Source organism: Canis aureus, chromosome 28 (assembly GCF_053574225.1).
Source record: "Canis aureus isolate CA01 chromosome 28, VMU_Caureus_v.1.0, whole genome shotgun sequence".
NCBI lineage: Eukaryota > Metazoa > Chordata > Mammalia > Carnivora > Canidae > Canis > Canis aureus.
The window spans coordinates 24,184,883-24,204,866 of NC_135638.1; the positions used below are offsets into that span (position 1 = coordinate 24,184,883).

Genomic DNA, 19,984 nt, shown 5'->3' on the forward strand with positions numbered 1-19,984 from the left:
CCCATTATACTTGTTCAAGTGACTGTCACAAACAAGTTATTAGGACTCTAAACAGCTGTGGCTCTCTGAGATAGTTTACTAAGCTGATTACCTGGGCAGCATTCAAGTTTTGCAGAGAAATAATGACTATTTCAATCTCAAGAGAATGAAGTAGGTGAAATAAACTGGAACAAAGCAGCTACTACTGCTCTTTGCACACTACTCTTATACACAGAAGCTTTTATGACAGATGGAAGGCTCTGATGATCGCCTGATTTTATGCACTCTACAGCATCATCAGAACTTCTGTCCTGGGTAGCCTAAGGCAGATTAGTTTCAACAATCTTTGAACTAAGAACACATTTCTCCTTGTTGGAGAAATATAAATGATTCTGCTCAGTTTCCAAGTGTCTTTACTTCTTTGTGCTTTTCTCATGCTCCCATCTTATTCAGCTATAATAAAACAAGCAGCTGTAGTAGGAAAAATACCCAGGTCAGAGCTTCTCCATTGATATGGGCTTCAGAAGAAAATAGTTAGAAGAAATAAGATGTAGAAATTATCTAATTCCTTAAAGTTTTCTTGCGAAATGGTATTTTTAGTATCTTTACTGTTCCCACTTTTACAAAACCTTCCCAGAATGAGTGCAGTCAAGATTAAAATCATAGCTTTCCTAAAGTCTGTTTCTAGTTATTTATGATTTACCCACTGCTTCAATTCCAGGTGGAGAAATGTTATAAGCCCCCAAGCCACTCAAAATAAACTCATCCATTATAAGAGATGAATGTATTGTGCAATTCCACATGTTAACGTACCTAACTCTAGTACCTTTCATGCTAACTTAATTTCCTATTTCTTACTATGTCATCAAGCTCTCCTCTCTAGGTGGACTGCTAATATCTCTTTCCTATTTTGGTACAATCTCACTCTGACTCTTCCTAGTCTTGCCACTGTTTTTACCGTGTAACAAAGGTGATTGTTTAAAAATGCAGATGAAATGGGCACATGGGTGGCTCAGTTGGCTGAACATCCAACTCGATTTTGGCTGAGGTCATGATCTCAGAGTTGTGAAATCAAGCCCCACGTTGGGCTCTGCGCTCAGCTCAGAGTCAGCCTGAAATTCTCTCTCTCCCTCTCTCTCTGCCCCTCCCCCTACTCACCTGCTCTCTTTCTCTCTCTAAATAAATAAATAAATAAGTACAATCTTTAAAAAAATGCAGATGAAAATGCAAAGATTCAAATGGCTTCCACTTCTTAACATGCAATACAAGATGTTAACAATATGGTCCCTGGTTTTTCCTTCTTTGTTATTCCACTCTACTGTGTACGGTTCTCTGAAATCACCACCTCTCATAGTTCTCACGTGCTGTTCCCTCATGTATATGATCTCACATGCTTGGTTTGGGTCACACATCATATCTCTTATCACGCTATAGCATACTTGTGGGAAAAGTGTGGGGCTAAAGAGCATAGGCATTGCAGGTAAACTTCCTGAGTTGGAGCTTGGATTTGCTAAAACTGTGTGAAGTTGGGCAAGTTACTTAAGCTCCTGAAACTGTTTCCCCATCTGTAAATCAAGTTTAATGATATATTATGTTATAATATTATTTCCAGGATTAAATGAAATAATTCATGTCTAGTACTTAACACAGGGTATAACTTAACTAATTAATACAGGGAGCATGTTCTTAATAAATGTTAGCAATTTTCATTAATATTACTACCACTACCACTACCGCCATTGCTACGCTGGACTGGTATTTGAACTGATGGGCCTTCCTAGATCCTACATACTTCCCAGGACTCAGTAAGCATTTCATTTAGACTTACTGAAAAAAAATGACACGAATTCTTCATGTATGCCAATGGTATTATTAAAAGTATACTCCTAAAAGGTAAGATTCATTTCTTTATACTCTGCATTTGTTCAATGTATTGTATGCATTTTATTTATTTGTTCAAGAAGTGTTCACTGATTAAATAAATTTGATGAAGTAATAAATGCAGTAGAGGGACAATAAACATTAGTAAAAATGTAATCATGGATTCTCTTATGGTTTATAAATAGCAAATGACTTTTCTTTCATGAACCATGGCTTACACACTTCCCTTTCTCTGGGTTTAACCACTGCTCATATCATGTCTTTTGATTAACAACCCTGGATGAATTTTGACAGTACTCGGAAAAAATACATTATAATATGTCCAATTAATTATCACAATATTAATTCATTAACTATTAATTACTCTCATCAAAGTGATCATGGGAAGATTTCATCAGTACTGCCTGTTTGACAAGAGACAAACAAAAATCTTGAAAACCTCAACAGACATCCAGAGGTTATTTCTATAGAATCTACTGGAAATTTGCCTGAGTGAGGATTATGGGCTTTTGAACTGCAACTACTGTTAGACTGTCACTCATATTTTCTTAAAGGAAGTATGTAAATATTTAATATTTATTAGGCATGTGTATATATCAGATGAGTGAATTCCTTATTGTTTAATTTATACTTATAAATATATTTCTATTTATCAGTATTTTCTGGGTTCAGAAGAAAACATCTGAAACTCTAACAGAATCCCTTCTTTCATAGTGTCAACGTGACATGTTATATATTCTTCTCTATTGCACTTTGAAACTTATAAATCTATTCCTTGGGTCATTTCATTTAAAATCTCAACTCAATCTTCTGACCACGTCTCTCCTATTGTCATCATTAAAGAGAACCCATGCTCCATGGTTATGGCTGTCTGACTTCCAACGTGGTTCTTCTGTCAAGACCTCATATTTAAGTACAGTGACACCAAGGACTCTCTGCTTTGGTATAGCATGGTGCATGCCACACACTGGTGCTCCATAGTTTTCTTTTTCCTCTCAATGAATGAAAGAATAAACAAATGGTAGCATCTGATTCTTTTCAAGTTCTAAATATTTGTCTCTAACACATACTCTTGGGTTTTGACATCAGAAAAGAAAACTTCCTGTCCTTGAATACAAAGGGATCCTGTTCTGCTGCTCTTGAATGACTTTCTACAAGATACCAAAGGAGAATTCTAAAAATAAGTTCCCATAGGACCCAGTGTTTTGTGTATTCTATTTCTTACAGATGAGAGGAGTTAACTCTTATGTTTTTCATACTCCTATTTCATACTATACTGACATTACTGTGACTTTTTTTCTAGCTTTGTTGAGCTATAATTGACATATAACATTTTGCAAGTTTAAGGTGTGTAACATGTTCATTTGATACACTTATGTGTTGCAAAATGATTACCACAGTAGGGTTTGCTAGCACCTGTATCACATCACAAAATTACCACTTCTTCTTCATGGTAAGAACTCATTTAAGACCTCCTTTGCACCCACTGTGATTTAAAAAAAAATAGTTCTTACAAGGTCTCCCCTATTTAGTAGGTATGATCTAGTTATTTTATCTTATTTTTAAAGATTTATTTATTCATTCATGAGAGACACAGAAAGTGAGAGAGAGGGGCAGAGACACAGCAGAGGGAGAAGCAGGCCCCTCACAGGGAGCCCGATGCGGGACTTGATCCCGGATCCTGGGATTATGACCTGAGCCAAAGGCAGGCACCCATCCACTGAGCCACCCAGGCATCCTTGATCTAGTTCTTTTAAACTTGTATTTCATATTTTTTCTCTGCAATGAGAAGATGGATTCATTATCAGAAACAGAGGAAGACAGAAAAACCCAGTGTTCACTATTGCCAGGTCTTGCAGTAGATGCTTTCACATGTATTGTTCATTTATTCCTCTGCCATCTTTTTTCAGAAAGAAATCATTATTCCCACTTCACCAATAAGTCCCTGAGAGACCAGGTGATGTAATCACAGTCACAGAGAGGAAGTAACAGGATTCAAAACCAGTTTTCTGATTCAAAATCCAGGGCTCTTTCCATCATACCAAAGTCACATCATGTGGATTACTACATTTAGAAATTCCAGCTCCCCACATCCATAAGTCAACAATCACAATCGTGGTCTCAGCATTTGTACTTTAAATGCATTGTTTTGGTAAGGGTTAATTCAGCCAGCCCAAACCACTTCACTATGAATGTAGACCCCATCATACGAAAATACATTCATGATTAAAAAGGATTTAGATTTGAAGCATGCTAAGTAATATATCGATTGTAAAGCAATCAAGTAGGAAAAATAAACTGAAGGGAGACTGCGTGCCTTCTCTACCACAGATCTGCATTTTTCTATATAAAATGCACTGTTCTGTGTAAAGCATGTTCATTCCCGCAGTGATCTCATTTATTCTGGCTTCTAATTACTTTTAAGTACTGAGCACAGAGAGCCACTGTAAAAAGTCTATTGACAACCAGAATGAAGCACCTGAATGAAAAAACTAATTGTTTAATGTTGTTTCTTTCCCCTGCTCCCTTTTATTACGTTACACAGAGAAAGAATCAAACACCTGAGGGCTAAATGCAGTATGTTAAATACTGCTCAGTTCCCAGGTGACTGCTATGGTTCTACACAGGCAGAGTCTCTGCAAAATTAATATGGAAAGGCCCACTGTCAACCTATTGATCTTTCCCACCATGGTCACTCTTAGCAAAGTGTCTGTGACAAATGGAAAGCTTGAGAAAATTGCCACAAGTTTATAGGGGTTTCTAAAACCTAACACCTATGTCCTTGTTCCCCTGAAACAGAGAAGGTGCTTTTTCCAATAAAACACATAAATACATTTATGTGAAAAAAGAGCAGATACTTGTTTTCAACAATAAAAGAATTCACTCATCTGATATATACACATACACATGTCTAATAAGATACTAAATATTTACATTCTTCCTTTAATAAAATGTGAGTTACAGTCTAACAATAGTTGCAGTCCAAAAGCCCATAATCACTCAGGCAAGTTTCCAGTAGATTCTATAGAAATAACCTCTGGATGTCTATTGATACTTTCAAGATTTTTGTTTGTCTCTTGTCAAACAGGCAGTACTGATGAAATCTTCCCATGATAACTTTGATCAGAGTAATTAATAGTTAATGAATTAATACTGTGATAATTAATTGGACATATTATAATGTATATTTTCCAAGTACTATCAAAATTCATGCAGAGTTGTTAGTCAAAAGACATGGTATGAGCAGTGGTTAAACCCGGAGAAAGGGAAGTGTAAGCCATGGTTCATGAAAGAAAAGTCATTTGCTATTTATAAGCCATAAGGGAACCTGTAATTACGTCTATTGGGCTTTCAAGATTATTGTTTGACTCTTGTCAAACAGGCAGTAAGGATGAAATCTTCCCACGAAGATCCATTCTGGATTCCTATGTGTCACAGCCTGAGAGCTGAAAATCAAGGGGTTAATGAGCATTTGAAAAGAAGGCAAGGAGGTGGCAGGCAGAGAGGGGTGCTGCGCAAAACAACAGAACAAACGGAACAAACAAACGCAGAAGTGATGGGCAACAGCTGGAGAGAGATCCTGGCAGCAGAAGCACAGCCAAATTGAATACTCAACTCACTCCATATATCTTCAGGCAAAAAAGCAATCGAATTTAAGGGGCACATTTTCAGCACTGCACAGGGAATTAGCCATGAAAGTCCCATTAAAGATAATGGGACTTTCTATTGCAACTTTCAATACATTCTCTGATACTTCTCAGCATATATCTTTAAGCCTAGGCTTAAAAATCAACCGCCAGGCAAAGCATTCCACATCCTTCATTCCTTCCCAGGCAAGCCCATTAAGGTGTGTTTTTCTTTGACCTAGTTTTTCATTGCTGAGGTTGGCACAGAGGCCATAACGGAGATAGGTGATGAGCACATAGGCAGACAAGGATGTATTCGCTGTGCTAAAAATGGGTATGAATATGAAACGTGTGTGAGTTAGGACCTCAATTACCAGGTTTGAATCTGCTTTTCTGCATTTTTGATTTTTCAGCCTGGACTCTTGCACCAATTTCTTTCATTTCTGTTTTGTTTTGGGGGATTTAACTGAATAGGTTGGGTACCTTTCCCGGCTGCCCAAAGTCCTTCAACACTCCCTTTCTATTCCCATCTTCTCTACTTTGCTATCTGCCTTCTGTCCTTACTCTGTAGGTTCTTTGACGATGCCAACACTTACGGTTGTCTGGCACGTGATTTTTCACCTGCCTCCCAATTCTCCGACACTATACCACAACCATTTTCTCTTTGACCCGTTTACCCAAGTCACTGAATAGAGCTTTGTATCAGTATTTTTTAGACCTTTCTAGTGGATCCTTCCTTCAGTGTTTTATTCGGAGGCTCCTCCTTTGTTGCTCCTCTTAATCAGGGTGCCAGAGGATGGAGCAGCAGAGAACCAGGGAATATGAACACTCCATGTGCGTTCCAGGGTGGTCATTTCTCAGTGTTCATGGTTGGCAGCTGATCACTCTTTTCTCACACTTCTGTGCCTTTTTCCTGGAATATCTCTTCCCTGTTGCTAACACATGAAGTATATTCCCAGAAAATTCTTAGTAATGTTTTAAACCAGCTCAAATGTATCTCTTTGAAGCCTTCTCAGATATGGTCCCTTCTCCAATCTTCCTGTTCTCAAGAATCACTTCACCTCTGTTTTTCCACAGCCTCTTTGCTATGTTTGCGTGTATATATCCATTTACATTATACCCATTCATGCATATATACCCCTTTAGTCCTTGCTGTCTATGAATCTGTCAGAGGACATCCCCATAGAAGACATCATGGACATCTAAACTCAACATGTAACAGATTAATTCCACATCCTTCTCCACTGGGCCATCTTTCATTTCCTTCATTGGCTAATTAATAGTCATGCTTTAAAACCTATAACAGGTGCTACCCTACACCCTTCCTGCTTTACAGGATTTCATTCTCATACCTCTGTATTCCTCCAGATGGTACTAGACAACCTACTACCAATTTAAGATTAACATCATAAAGGCATAAGCGGCCACTTCCTTCTGTCAACTTTCTTCATGTCACCTGCTCTCCTGATCCAGGTTCATACAGAGGAAGAGATAGCCATATTACTTCTCTCCTCTGGAGGATCGAAATTTTGACTTACGACATTTATTAGAGCGGTTATAAAATAACTAACCTTGAAGCCCTCAGAAACACATCCCAGAAAGTGACTGGCATTTTATTTTCTTTTTAATATAATTTTGCAGGTTTAGGAAAAACAATAACTTCAGCTTATTTAAAATAAATTTTGAAGACTCATGCCCTGCTTAACAATTTTTATAGTGATTCTGTATTTATCACTTTTAGATAGCTAAATCCAAATAAAATTTAGTAACACAAATGCTTAAATTTTATTAAATTTAAATTTAATATGTTCAAATAGTAAAACTGGGTTTGGCAAATACTGATCAAACATAATTAGTAATTACATATTTAGATTGTTTTGTCTGGGTGCCTGGCTGGCACAGTCAGTAGAGCATGCAACTCCTGATCTTGTGGTTATGAGTTCAAGTCCTGAATTGGGCACAGAACTTATATAATTTTTTTTTAAAACCCACTCTTATAGATTATTTTTATCAAGATATGTTTAACGTATTATGATTACTGAAACTTTATCAATTTTAATGATGTAAGGTAATCATAAATAAACTCTCATTTTTTATATACTGAAATTAAGGCTTTGGGGCCAATATCAAGTGATAGCTGAAGGTCAGAACTAGAACCCACAGCAGTAAGTCACTCTCATAATTACTGTCTTATTCTTCTTTCACAGTAATCTAAGTTGAAGAAAACAATGGACATTTTAAAATTACAGAATAATTTAATACACTAATTTATTAAGATTCATATCAATTGCAAAGAAAAATCTAGGTAACAAAACAAACATATATGGAAATTTGACCCATCTCTAAGGTAAATAACTTTAACGAAAGATAATGAAAGAAATTAAAGAATGGAACTTCTATCATATTTGAAAAATTTGATTTCTTATCTTTTTAAAAAGATTTTATTTATTTATTAATGAGAAACACACACACACAGAGGCAGAGACACAGGCAGAGGGAGAAGCAGGCTCCATGCAGGGAGCCCGATGTGGGACTCGATCCCGGCTCTCCAGAATCACGCCCTGGGCTGAAAGCAGCACTATACAGCTGAGCCACCCAGACTGCCCATGATTTCTAATCATTTTAATAGAAAATACCTATATTACTTATCTGGTTTTTAAAATTAATATAAATTATGGAGGTTTATTTGCCTATTTTACAATTCAGCATGATTTGAAATTCTAGGTTTATGTTTCTTTTCTTCCCCTAATTTTACTGAGGTTTAATTGACCTAAATATTGTACATGCTTAGGGTATATCTTTTGTTGATTTTAAGATATATATGCACACACATCATGAAATATTCATCCAATCAAGTTGATTAACATACCCATCACCCCACACAATTAGCATTTTCTTTTTCTTCTTCTTTTTTTTTTTTTTGGTGGTGAAAACACTTAAGATCTATCCTCCTAGCAAATGTCCAAGTATACAAAACATTATTGTTATGTACAGTCTCACTGTCCTATATTAGATATCCAGAACTTATTCTCCCATAATTGAAACGTTGTATCTCTTGACCAACATCTCCCCACTTTCTCCTCCTACCAGCCCATGCTAATCCCAGTCTATCCTCTGCTCCTATGAGTTTGGCAAAGTATTTAAGATTTACACTTATATCCTATCATGCATAGGATATATCTTGTCTTTCTCCCAGAGCCCCATTTTAAGAGTCTTATTTTTTCCCCTTCTAAAAATTAGAGCACAATCATATATTTTCATATTTGCTTTTGTTTTGATACATTAGTGATTTTATTAGATTTCAAACAAACAAGAACAGTTACATTGATATAAAATTTTAAATGTTGAAGAAAAATAGTCATAACTGTAGTTACATTTAATGGCAATTTTAAATGTCATTTCCGTTATTACTACTACTACCCTATATAAATGTACTGTTTTAGACTAATGTGCTTCAGATTCCTATGGAGCATAATTTTAGAACTTCTTGTTGAGAATGTACAGTACCCCGAGATTATGAGCTAGTATATCGAAAGGCTTCTTGTGTTCTATTTAGCCATCTTTCTGGAGATTTAAAATTCAAGTATTTCCACTAATCTTGTTATTGAAGCTTTCAAGTCATTTTTGAACAAAAGATAAATGGATATATCTGAAACCTACATTTGCTTATTATGGTAATTTATTTTTTCTGTCCCATACCTAGAATCTAACTTACAGATGGAAATTCCCAGAGTAAATCTCCTCCTCTTACTTGATGTTTTCACCACACAATGGAAAAAGATGCAGCTTTATTATCTGCCCTATCAGGACTCTGATTACCTAAGTCAGGTCACCTTGAGTGCCCCACTTTTACAAGATTCTGCATTCCTAAGTTGGGCCTATTTGTCAATTTGTCCTTTGATGTCATGGTTATGACAAAATAAAATATTTCCAAGAGAGTCCTTCAAAGTTCATACAAAAATGGTTTCTAAAATTGCTAATTAGTAGTTACCTGAAAAGGCTTTTTCTTTTTTTTTCTTTTTTTTTTTCTTCTTCTTTTTTCAATTGCTTACATGAACTGGGCATCCTTACAGGTTCATCATTTGAAATAAAAACTATTTGAACCAGTAATATATATTTTTCTTCAGTTGTTTTTATATTTTAATTACTGGATTTCATTTTCCTAACCAGTGCTTATAATCATTCTTTGGGTCCTATATGATGGTCATAAGATGGATTATATAAATGCTTGTCAGGGAAGGGGAAGAGAGGGTTGACTCTGAAGATTCAAATACCAAGGGTCATACTGTCAAATGTGAACATGTGTCTCAATTTCCACATAACCAACAAAGGAATGCATCTTGGGAACAGACCCCTCTAAAGTTAGAAGCTTCACATATGTGTGGCCTTTTAGTTCCTAAAACTCTATATATGTTAAAACTAATTTCTGCAATGTATTAAAAAAAGTCTAACACTGTAATACACAGATGGTAGCTAGCTTGATGTTTATCAATGTTTTTCAATAGTGAGAACAGGCAGGCCTTGCCACAGACTGTTTCCTTCTCACACCTGAGCAGGGTTCTAATCAGAAGACAAGACACTGACCAATGCCAGGTGCTGGTGAACCCCGGATTCAACAAGCTCCTCCTAGTGGTGCTGCTCACAACCCCCTACTGGATGGGCGAACAGGAGGTATGTTACTTTAAAATGCAGAACCTTGTTTCCTGGAAGAGATTCATCCTCATAACAAAGTGTGAAGATAAAACATAATTTGTGTGTACAGGTCACCGAGGTTTAGGTTCAAAGCCATCACAGGGCGAGTGAGGCCTATGCTCAAATCACATATCCTCCTGCAGGGCCATATCAAGGTTCTAACACCGTGAAGATCAATTATAAAAAGATACTGAGAGTATGTGGACAAAAACTCTTTGGAACAAGTCCTTAGAGGGAAAAACCGTGATCCCAGATTTCCTGCCCTCACGAGAAATTTCTTTGAAGTTATCTTTTCAGGTAGCCTCTGGAAATTTCCACCTACTTGTTCCCACTGGCAAAGGAAGCATAAGCTAATATCGCGAGAAGGAAATGACATCTTTGTTTTTTGGACACAGTAAGACCCATGATTCTTGTTTTATAACATTTGCAATATACTGATTTATGCTGGTTAAAGAAAAACAGTTGGCTGTTAAGCTGGGGTGGGAATAAAGAACTACAACAAAATGAAATGCCGCATTGAATGGAAGGATGCTGCAGTATGAAATAAAAGAAAATTTAGAATCCCTGTTTGCACGCTTTTGGATTGCTTGCAACAAATAACTGGCAGGAGTGTGAGAGAACTTTAAAAGCCACGAGCCAATTCAGTAATTTAGAAGTGTTCAATTTGGTAAAAACCAAGTTTTGTCTATGAAGCAGGTATGTAGAATGGCATATATCTTCATGGAAAAGGAAATTCAAAAAATATTTAATTCAAATGTACAAACATTTGAATTTGTTAGTCAAAGAAGCATAAACTAAAGCACTAGTGATATATCATCTAGGAGAGAAGCACAATACATAAATGGATTCAAATACCCTCTGCAGACCAGAAAAAGGTGCAAGTGCCACATAACTACCTAACCTTCTGGTTGTGTTGTATATGAGGATGAAGCTTTTGGGAACCTAAATAATATATATTACTGGTCACAAAGGTTTAAACTCTTTGACATAGTATTTCTATCTGGAGGATATTTTTGTTTTGTTTTTTTTTTCTTGTAACTTAGTGGAAAATAAAATTGAAATCTGAACAGCTATATAATGAAAGCAGCCTCTCTGCAGGCATTATGTGCAATGGACAAGGAAGATAAACCACTAAATTAACCATTTAGTAAACTATGGTACAGCAACTGGTTCCATTAACTATGTAACGAATAAAAGTGAAAATGAGAAAATCTACATTGTACATTTTGAAGAAACAGATATAGTTGTAATGAGCATAAAGCAGATTGTTGAACCATATTTACTAATAAAACTGTGTTTAATTGTGTGTTGTTTGATGAAAACTGCAAAAGATGACACAAAATGAACATGAAAGAAGGCTTGTCAGGATAGTAAATTATAAAAATACTCCACTGGTTAAACTACCTTTAATATCAAGTTTATACTGTTTAAAAGGCAAAAACCTGCTTTTAAGAAGAGACAGTCCTGTTCTTCCACCATCCAATAGCAATCACTGACATAAGTGATTTGTTAAGAGAGTGTGGGCAGGGAAGTTCATCAGTAGAATTGTAATACACACAAAGGACTTCCCTAGGGAAAAGAATTTAATAAAAACAAAGCCAGGCTAAATGCTATGAGAAGATATTAATAATTCATCCTGAATTCTATTCCTGCTAATCTTGCATTCACTGTTGTACACAGCTCTGCCATCCAATTCAGGTTGGCATTAAAACATCTAGACATTAATGCTAATTAAATCTGCCTTTTCATTCTGAAAAACCACATTATTCTCTTTAATATCAAACACATGCAGTATCATTCAATACTCTACAAATATTTTAGATTCTCCTTTTATTTTGTAAATAAAATCAGAAAGGGCAAGAAATTGACTATCTCATGTGGATGCAATAGCACCCATTTCTCATCTGGGTTTTAGAAGTAAATGATAAAAATAGTTTGTGTGATATTTATTCTGATTCACAGTGTGGACTTCACCCCTTGTCAGAACCTGAAGCTAAATCTCCATGTCTAATGTTGAGTGCAGGTGTGGATCTACTTGGGTTTCTCTCTGGCTGTCTGAATTCTAATTATGAAGGAATTATTTTAAGAACAGCCTTTACATGAGATTTCTAAATCCAATAATAAATTAGCACATTTTATTGTCATAAAAAATTTAAGCACAGCCTTCACCAAGAGATTAAAAGATAATGTTAAGCTCCCATTTTATTCCCCATAATAGAAAAATAGAGCTGTGCCTTTTTCAAATAGTTTTAACTTTAAATTCAGCATTTGTCCTGGAATATTTGTCCCTATATCTCGGTAAATGTCTCTGCAATGAACTAACTAAAGCTACATTTATTTTGAACAGAAAAAGGCAAACTACTTTGAAATTTCAATGTTACTTGTGGTCCCAACACACCCATCAATGAATATGGTAATTACAAAACAATTGTGGGGCATCAATCTATTTCTCTTATGAAACATAAGTCAGATTCTAAAATTGCTCATGGGATAGCAGAGAGAATAATCAGGACAACCTGGTCATGGTTCTAGAATTAAATGCAGATTTAGTTGCATTAACTTTCAGTAAATTAATGTGGGAGTAAGAGAGTGTGCTTGTAGTTTCAAAGTCCGAAGTGTCCCCTTCGTGGTCATAGTATATCTAGTCCTCAGACAACCATGACCTTGCACCAGGGTAAGATAAGAACACCAATCATCAAAGTCATGACACTTCACTGAGGCCACAATGGCCTTCGTGCAGTTCCTTGAGCTCCCATGTGAGCTCCCACATTTGCACCGCTGCTCTGATGGATCAAATGCTCTTTCCCAGAGATATTTGCATAAATCACTCCTTCATTTCATACAAGTCTCTGATGAAATCCCCTGTTGGATAGTGCTACCCCTTCTTCCCATCCTGTCACCTAATACCCCTCTGACTTCTGTTTTTTTTCTACTTATTCCATCTACTGCATTACATATTTATTTATGTTATCATGTTGCCCCAACACAATGCACACTATTTGAGAATAGGGACTTTAATTTTTCAAGGCTGTATTCCCAGCAACTAGAGCAGTGCTGGCACATAATTGGTGCCCAATGCATATTTACTGAGTGAATGAATAATGAATACATAAATGAGTGAATGAATAAGTGGGAACAGAAGGAGTGAACATGAGTTGATCAGAAGGGAGAGATCACTTCTCTGCTAGTAAACAAATTATGAAATATTTTATGCATTTGGTTGCAGACGATATTTTCAATTAAGCTTATTATAGCTTGCAATGGAGCACAAAGTACACAGCCATTAAAATAAAGGAAAAAATCTGTATGCTTTGTCAACCACAGAATATAATGCTCCTTTCAGAGGAATAAGGTCTTGCCATACTTCGTAGGCAAGAACACGCTGTGGAGGACCTGAAGACTAGAATTTCAGCACACCAAATCGAAATGGAATTTTACAGATGAGAACCTGCTGCCTTGGATCATTTTTCTCCTACTTTTCACCTCTTCACCCTGACTCATCAAAAGTCAGTTCAAATATCACGTTCTTTAGGGAAAGTTCTACCCATCTCGGAGATCTGTTTTCCTTCTGAATCTTAGATTTTAGCTGTAAGTTTCCTAGGTCACTTGCATTTTCTTGCAATGGAGGTCTCTTTGTTATTTTTTATTATGTTATCATCTTATTATATCTTTTTCTTATTTTTGTTGTCTGTTGTTCATGTTGTACTTATGCCTCTAACATGAGCATCGTCACTTTATGATTTTACATGACCTACAGTCCAACTGCAGTCCTCTGTGTTGGTCATGTACCAAGTAAATGTGACTAAACAATTCTATCATCCTCAAAATCTAACTGGGCCAGTTCCAAGAAGAGGCTGTGATGGGAGACAGGACATTATTTACCCACTCAGATTACAATGCGGACCAAATTCTGCTTCATTATTGTTAATACATGGTTTCACTTCCTTGTGAAAATGGTGAGGAGACAGAGGAGGAGCAAGTGGTTATGGGGAAAGACTTGACATGGGCTCCTCCACCCCCATTTCACAGCTGACTCAGTTGTAGGAGTTCATAAGCCTCCCTTGGATGCCCCAGACTGAGTACACTTGTCTAAGACAAATCACTTGCACTGGACCCCACCTAAAATTTCCCTTTCCATTTTCAGGAACGCATATTGTATGGGCTCCTGGATGTAAATTTGCCAAGTATAGGAAGAGAGTAGAAACCCCAAGGCAGCACCTACCTCACAACCACTGGATATAAAAACCCAAACACCAAAGGATGGAATGTCCATTAAGTGCAGAGAAGGAAGTTTTTCTTTGTTTGTTTGTTTTTTTTGTTTTGTTTTTTTTTTTTTAGCTACTTGCCAGCTCCTACCAGGCAAGTTCCTTTAGTTTGTATCTAAAGTATAAATCTTGTAATATAAATGCAAGGATGATAAGATTCTAGACAGATAAGATACGGTGATATAAATGTGGGATTGCATTCATTTGTAGATTAAATAGTCACAGAACATATAACTAAAGCCAGAAAACTGTAACGATCTGGTTTCCCAAATCTTATTCCAAATACATCGGAGTCCTTTGAATGTTTCCGGTTCTAATTTTGCATAACCAAAACATAAGAAAGAACCTCCCAGTGAATTCAGCATGAGAGAGGCAGGCAGGGCAGGCCAGTTCACATACCTGTGCACACCGCTGTTGCACATGATGATGTGGCAAGCTCCCAGCCTGTTGCACAGCTCTGAGGAAACAGACAGCAGCCCCACCCCGGAGGCGCTGCAGGCTGTGTTTGCACAGGCCGCCGTGCGCTTGGATCTGATAAACGAGGCCACCAGTCGATAAAGTTCATCCAAAGCATTGAGAGGCCTCATTAGCTGCAGAAAAAAAGTGATCAACATAAAGTCCAACACATCTAGCAGTAAGAAATCCTTTTAGATAGGATACAATTCGCAGCTGTTACAACGTTTAATGAATAGTCTAAAATATTTTCCTTGCGGAGGTGATGGAATTGGAGGCTACAGATATTTGTAATTCCGCAGAATTATACAGAACAGCAGCAGAAAAATTAAGTAAGATAAGTATGTAAACGGCAAAACATTAGAAAAAGCACTCATTTCTTTTTACCTTATCTACATAGGCAGCTTTGGATGTGGAGTTTGGTGGTGAATTTGATTTGTCCAAGTAGAAGGCCCTGTAAGAATCCGAAGAATAAATGATCACTTACTGCTAGAAAAATTAAAGTGCATGGAGACATGCATGTTTCACTGACTTCCTTTTAAAAACAAATGAATAAACAAGTGTTGGACCCCGAGATGAATGGGATTGCAAAAAAAGTCAATTATTCTTCCATTCAGAAAAAATGACTCAAGAGGTACCTGAGTGGATCAGTCAGTTGAGCATCTGACTCTATTTCCGCTCAGGTTATGATCTCAGGGTTATGAGATGGAACCCCACTTCGGGCTCTGCACTTAGCAGGCAATCTGCTTGAGATTCTCTCTCTCTCTCTCTCCCTCTCCACCTACGCCATCCTCAGGCCTGAACGTGTGCTCTCTCAAACAAAATTTTTTAAAAATTAAAAAAAAAAAAAAAAAGAAAAAGAAAAAAAATGACTAAAGCCACCATCAGCTTTATTACATATTGTGTGGCCTCAGAGACATTACTTAATTTGTATATGCCTCAATTTCCTCTTTTGTAATTTGGGGATAACATCAGCTTCTATTTCACAAGCCTGCTACAAGATTAAATGAATTAATGTAAATAAATTGCTTAGAACAACCGTATATAACACAAATATTTTTTATTTTAGTATTTACAATAATATTATTATAAAAGTTGAAGAAATATATTTTCTTGCGGCTATTGGAAAACAGTATCTAGTTTTCATTTATTGTGCAAGATTATAACAGTAATACTCAAAAAACTAATTTTAAACAGGGTACTAAGTTGAATTCTTTCATCCACTAAACTATGCTCAGATTGGGCCAAATGGAGTCACCAAAGACCCTCTTCAAGGATACACTTGTTCTTTTTGTCACCAGGATGCATTGTGGTACCATTTTAATACACGAAATTGAATCTTAGTGGCCAGCAATAATTAAACCCAATTTCCAAAGAATTATTGCTGTTTTGCTTATTAGCTCTTGACTCAATACTAAACTGAAATTGTAAGGAAATGACCCATGAAGACAGGATACATTTAAGTTATATTTAATCTACTATCTTTGATGAAGCAAAATTATTTTCAAGATGTGAACACTTAATATTGATGTACCAAAATAAGTTCCATAATATTAGAATGATTGTCAGACAAGATATTGAAATAAAACTGATTAGGCTAGTGTTTTGGAGCACCTTTTAGAACCTCAAAATACTGTCAGATTATTACCAAACACATGAGTAGTAGAGGGCAAAATCTGTGAGACAGGGTTTTATGCCCAGAGTCCCCCTCTACATGCACATACATGCACACTCACCCACACAAACACACACACTTATTCCCATTAGCATTGTACCTCGTAATGATGTTTGGTGGTGTCTTTCTTTTTAAGATAAATTAGCATGGATTAATCTAGTTTTACACTTTAAATTAGGAAAACTTTAAGAGTCACTTCCAAAATGAAAGTTATGCTGATTCTTACTGAGAATTAGCTTATTCATGTCTCAAATACAAATTGAACAATAACAAAAATTTTACAATAGCTCTGCATCCAAAGTTGGTTATTATTTTTTGAACTCCTAAGGATTTCCATGTACCATCTTGGAACAAAGGTGGTGCCTCAAAGCTGGAACCCACAGAGATAACCTTGATCAGATGTTCCCATGCCTTTCAAGTGTGCTTGATAGAGAAAGCAATATGGTGGAAAAGAGTACAGGAGTCCATGGAAAATTATTCCCTCAGCCTAAATCCCACAGCTACCTGTTGCTCCTGAGCACATAAAGCTCCTAGGAATATGAGGATTCCACTCACCCCAAGCCGTGTTCTGCTCAAAATGACTGAGTTATGGTGGCACAAATGACTCTAACCTGGAACATCCATTAAGTGCCAAGAAAACATAGTTTCATTCAGCTGGCTGAGTCAATATCTATTAAGAGCATTGGATCAAGAGCAAAATCAAAGGCATTTGAGATACTTTTAAATTTTCTAATTTTCCCCAGTATCAGAAAGAGAGAAGAACAATCTAAGAGGATTGCTGGTAAGAGAAGAAGAAATGAGCCAGACTTGTATGAGGCACAAAAATACACCATAGGGCTGGGGTTAGATTAGAATGAGTGAGCCACTGAGAGAAGTCAAAGGAGCAGAGTCTTTAGCAGGGCCTTATAGATCCTGGCAAAGACTTTGGGTTTTAACTGGCCTCATTACCAAAAGACTGACTGTCTTAAAAACCTTATTACTGTGCATAAACATTCGTGTTCTCCTGAAAGTTCTGAGTGTCTCTTCGTTTCAATTACACAGCTACAGATTTAGGCGAATACTATGAAAATCCAGGTAGGCACCACCATATTTTGACAGATCCTGGCACTTGGCACTTTTGCTTCACCTTTAAAAAAAAAAAATGAAACATTACAGATACAGGTGAGCTCTTTATTGCTCACCCTTCTCCACCCCACCCTTGTTCCAAACTCTCCCTCCTCAAGGCAAATATCACTCAGAAGCTGGCATTTCCTGCTTCCATGCTTCATGAGGTCACCCACACAGCTGGGCCAAATGGAGCTACCAAAGAATAGCTATGATCATTCTTCCAATTCTTGTCCACACTGATGTTATTAGAATTTCAACCTTTGGTGTTTTTATTTTCAATTTGCATATATGTGTTGGCTATCTATATTTCTTCTTTTTTTTGTGCATTTGTATTTCTTTCTTTTGTGTAGTCTTGACTTTTTTTCACATAGAAATTAGTTATTACTTTTTATAGCAAGAGTTAAATTTGGTGACATTTAGAAGTTTCTGCTCCTCTTTACTTTTTTTTTTTCTTGTTTTAAGCCCACACATTCTTTCTAGGCTTGCTTCCTCAAAATATCCAGTTTTAAAAGTCGGAAATTCTATTAATATGTTTGATCAGTGTGTCTGGTATATGTCAGCATTAAATTCTGGAATCCAGATTACAGGACATTTTTTCCCCCTCTATACTGCTCTTGGTGTTTGCTCTCAGTCTAGTTGCCTTTGTTTGGGGGTTAGTCTATATTTTTTTCTCTGATAGGTTAAGATTTTCTTTCTATCCTCAATGTTCTGAAGTTTTACCTCAATGTGTTTAGGCATTGATTTATTGTTATTTATCCAGATAAAACCAGGTTCTCGGAGTATCTTTTCAATGTGAGGTGTATTGTCTTCAATTATAAAATAATCTCAGCTATTATTTCTTCACATAATCGGATTTGTTTTCTCACACACACTCTCTACACACACACACACACACACACATGCATGCACGCACACACGCTTTTAAAATCTTATTTTCCCATGACTGCATTTTAGGTGATTTCCTAAATAATATCTTCCAAATGAAAAAAATTCTGTCACTGTCAAATCTAGAGTTTGTATTTTCTACTGGGAATTTTATTTCAGTGACTATCTTTCACTTCTGAGATTTCTGCCTCTTATTTCATTTCTACCACTAATAGGTAACCTCCCCATAAGAACGTGAACTGTCTATGTGGATATGGTTTTTATTTACTTGGGATCATTCCTGTATCTCTGGCGCCTGTAATAATGTGTGGACCATAGTATTATCTTAATAAATATTTGTGAATAAATAACTAGATCACTGACTGTTTTTATTTTAGGATTTCCTACCTTTCTATGAATGGCAATCCTTTGTTAATATTTTGAGCACCCAAAATATGCTCTCCCAGGCTGTTTCAATATTTTAATTTCTTCCAGTCAAATTTATTCTCAGTGGTTGAATTCATTGGCTCTTTCCTAGTCTTAGGCTTCCTTTTGTGCTTTGGAATTTTGTTTTGCAGGTTCATTTGAAGTGGGAAGATTTTTATTTGGTTTTATTTAGCTTTTTGATATATGTCCAACCCCTATCTCTCATTATCCTTCTCTTACAAATGATTTTGTGTTCATTTTGTACCCAGAATCACCCATATATAATCAGTTTCATACTGGAAATTCAAATACTACATTGTGCTGACATCTGGATTATTATCAGTCACATTACTGAACCAATGAGTGACTGGTTCAATTCCCAGTTTACCAGCCATGTCCCTTTCTTCTTGCCATATAAGCTTTTCCTGACCTCAAATCTATAGTCTCAAGTAGTGGGCAGCAAGTTATTCTTCCTCACTCAGAAGCAGATGAGTCCTTCTCTATGTCCTGGCTTCAAGCTATAACGCTGGCTCTGGATCTCCACCTAGTGTAGAATGACTTCAATCTCTTATTAGCTTAGAAGAAGTTGTACTGGCCTTCTGACCACCTCCAGAGGCCTCAGCACAGCTTACAACTCATCACTTGCATTTTCTTTTGATTTGTGGACCACTGAGATGATAAATTATGAGCTCAGCTGTGACTTTTACATTTTCTGACTTGGGATTTTACCTAACATTGCTATATGTTTGGAGCAAAGGTCGTGCTTCGAAGTCAGAACCCACAGAGATACCTTAAACAAATGTCCTAATGCCTTTCTTCAAGTGTGCTTGGTAGAGAAAGTAAAGCAATTAAAAAGAGTGCACAAATTCACAAATTATTTAGCCTCCCAGGGTCTCAAGTATCTCATTTTTACAATGTATATTAAAAGTATCTAACATGTATATGGCATAATGTTGAATATTAATCAAAATAAGAAGTACTCAGTGTGGCAGTAAGCAAACAGGACTCATTCGATA

The 19,984-nt window shown here is 36.5% G+C and overlaps 1 protein-coding gene across 1 annotated transcript in view; it reads right to left on the reverse strand.

Moving 5' to 3' along the window:
* Nucleotides 1–19,984, reverse strand: part of PREX2 (phosphatidylinositol-3,4,5-trisphosphate dependent Rac exchange factor 2) — a 281,233-nt gene that overhangs the window by 27,461 nt on the left and 233,788 nt on the right. The window contains exons 36-37 of the mRNA XM_077876670.1: nucleotides 15,284–15,350; nucleotides 14,843–15,033 (exon numbers count right to left, since the gene is read on the reverse strand). Of these exons, the coding sequence (XP_077732796.1) occupies nucleotides 14,843–15,033; nucleotides 15,284–15,350 (258 nt within the window). The remainder of the gene's footprint in view (nucleotides 1–14,842; nucleotides 15,034–15,283; nucleotides 15,351–19,984) is intronic.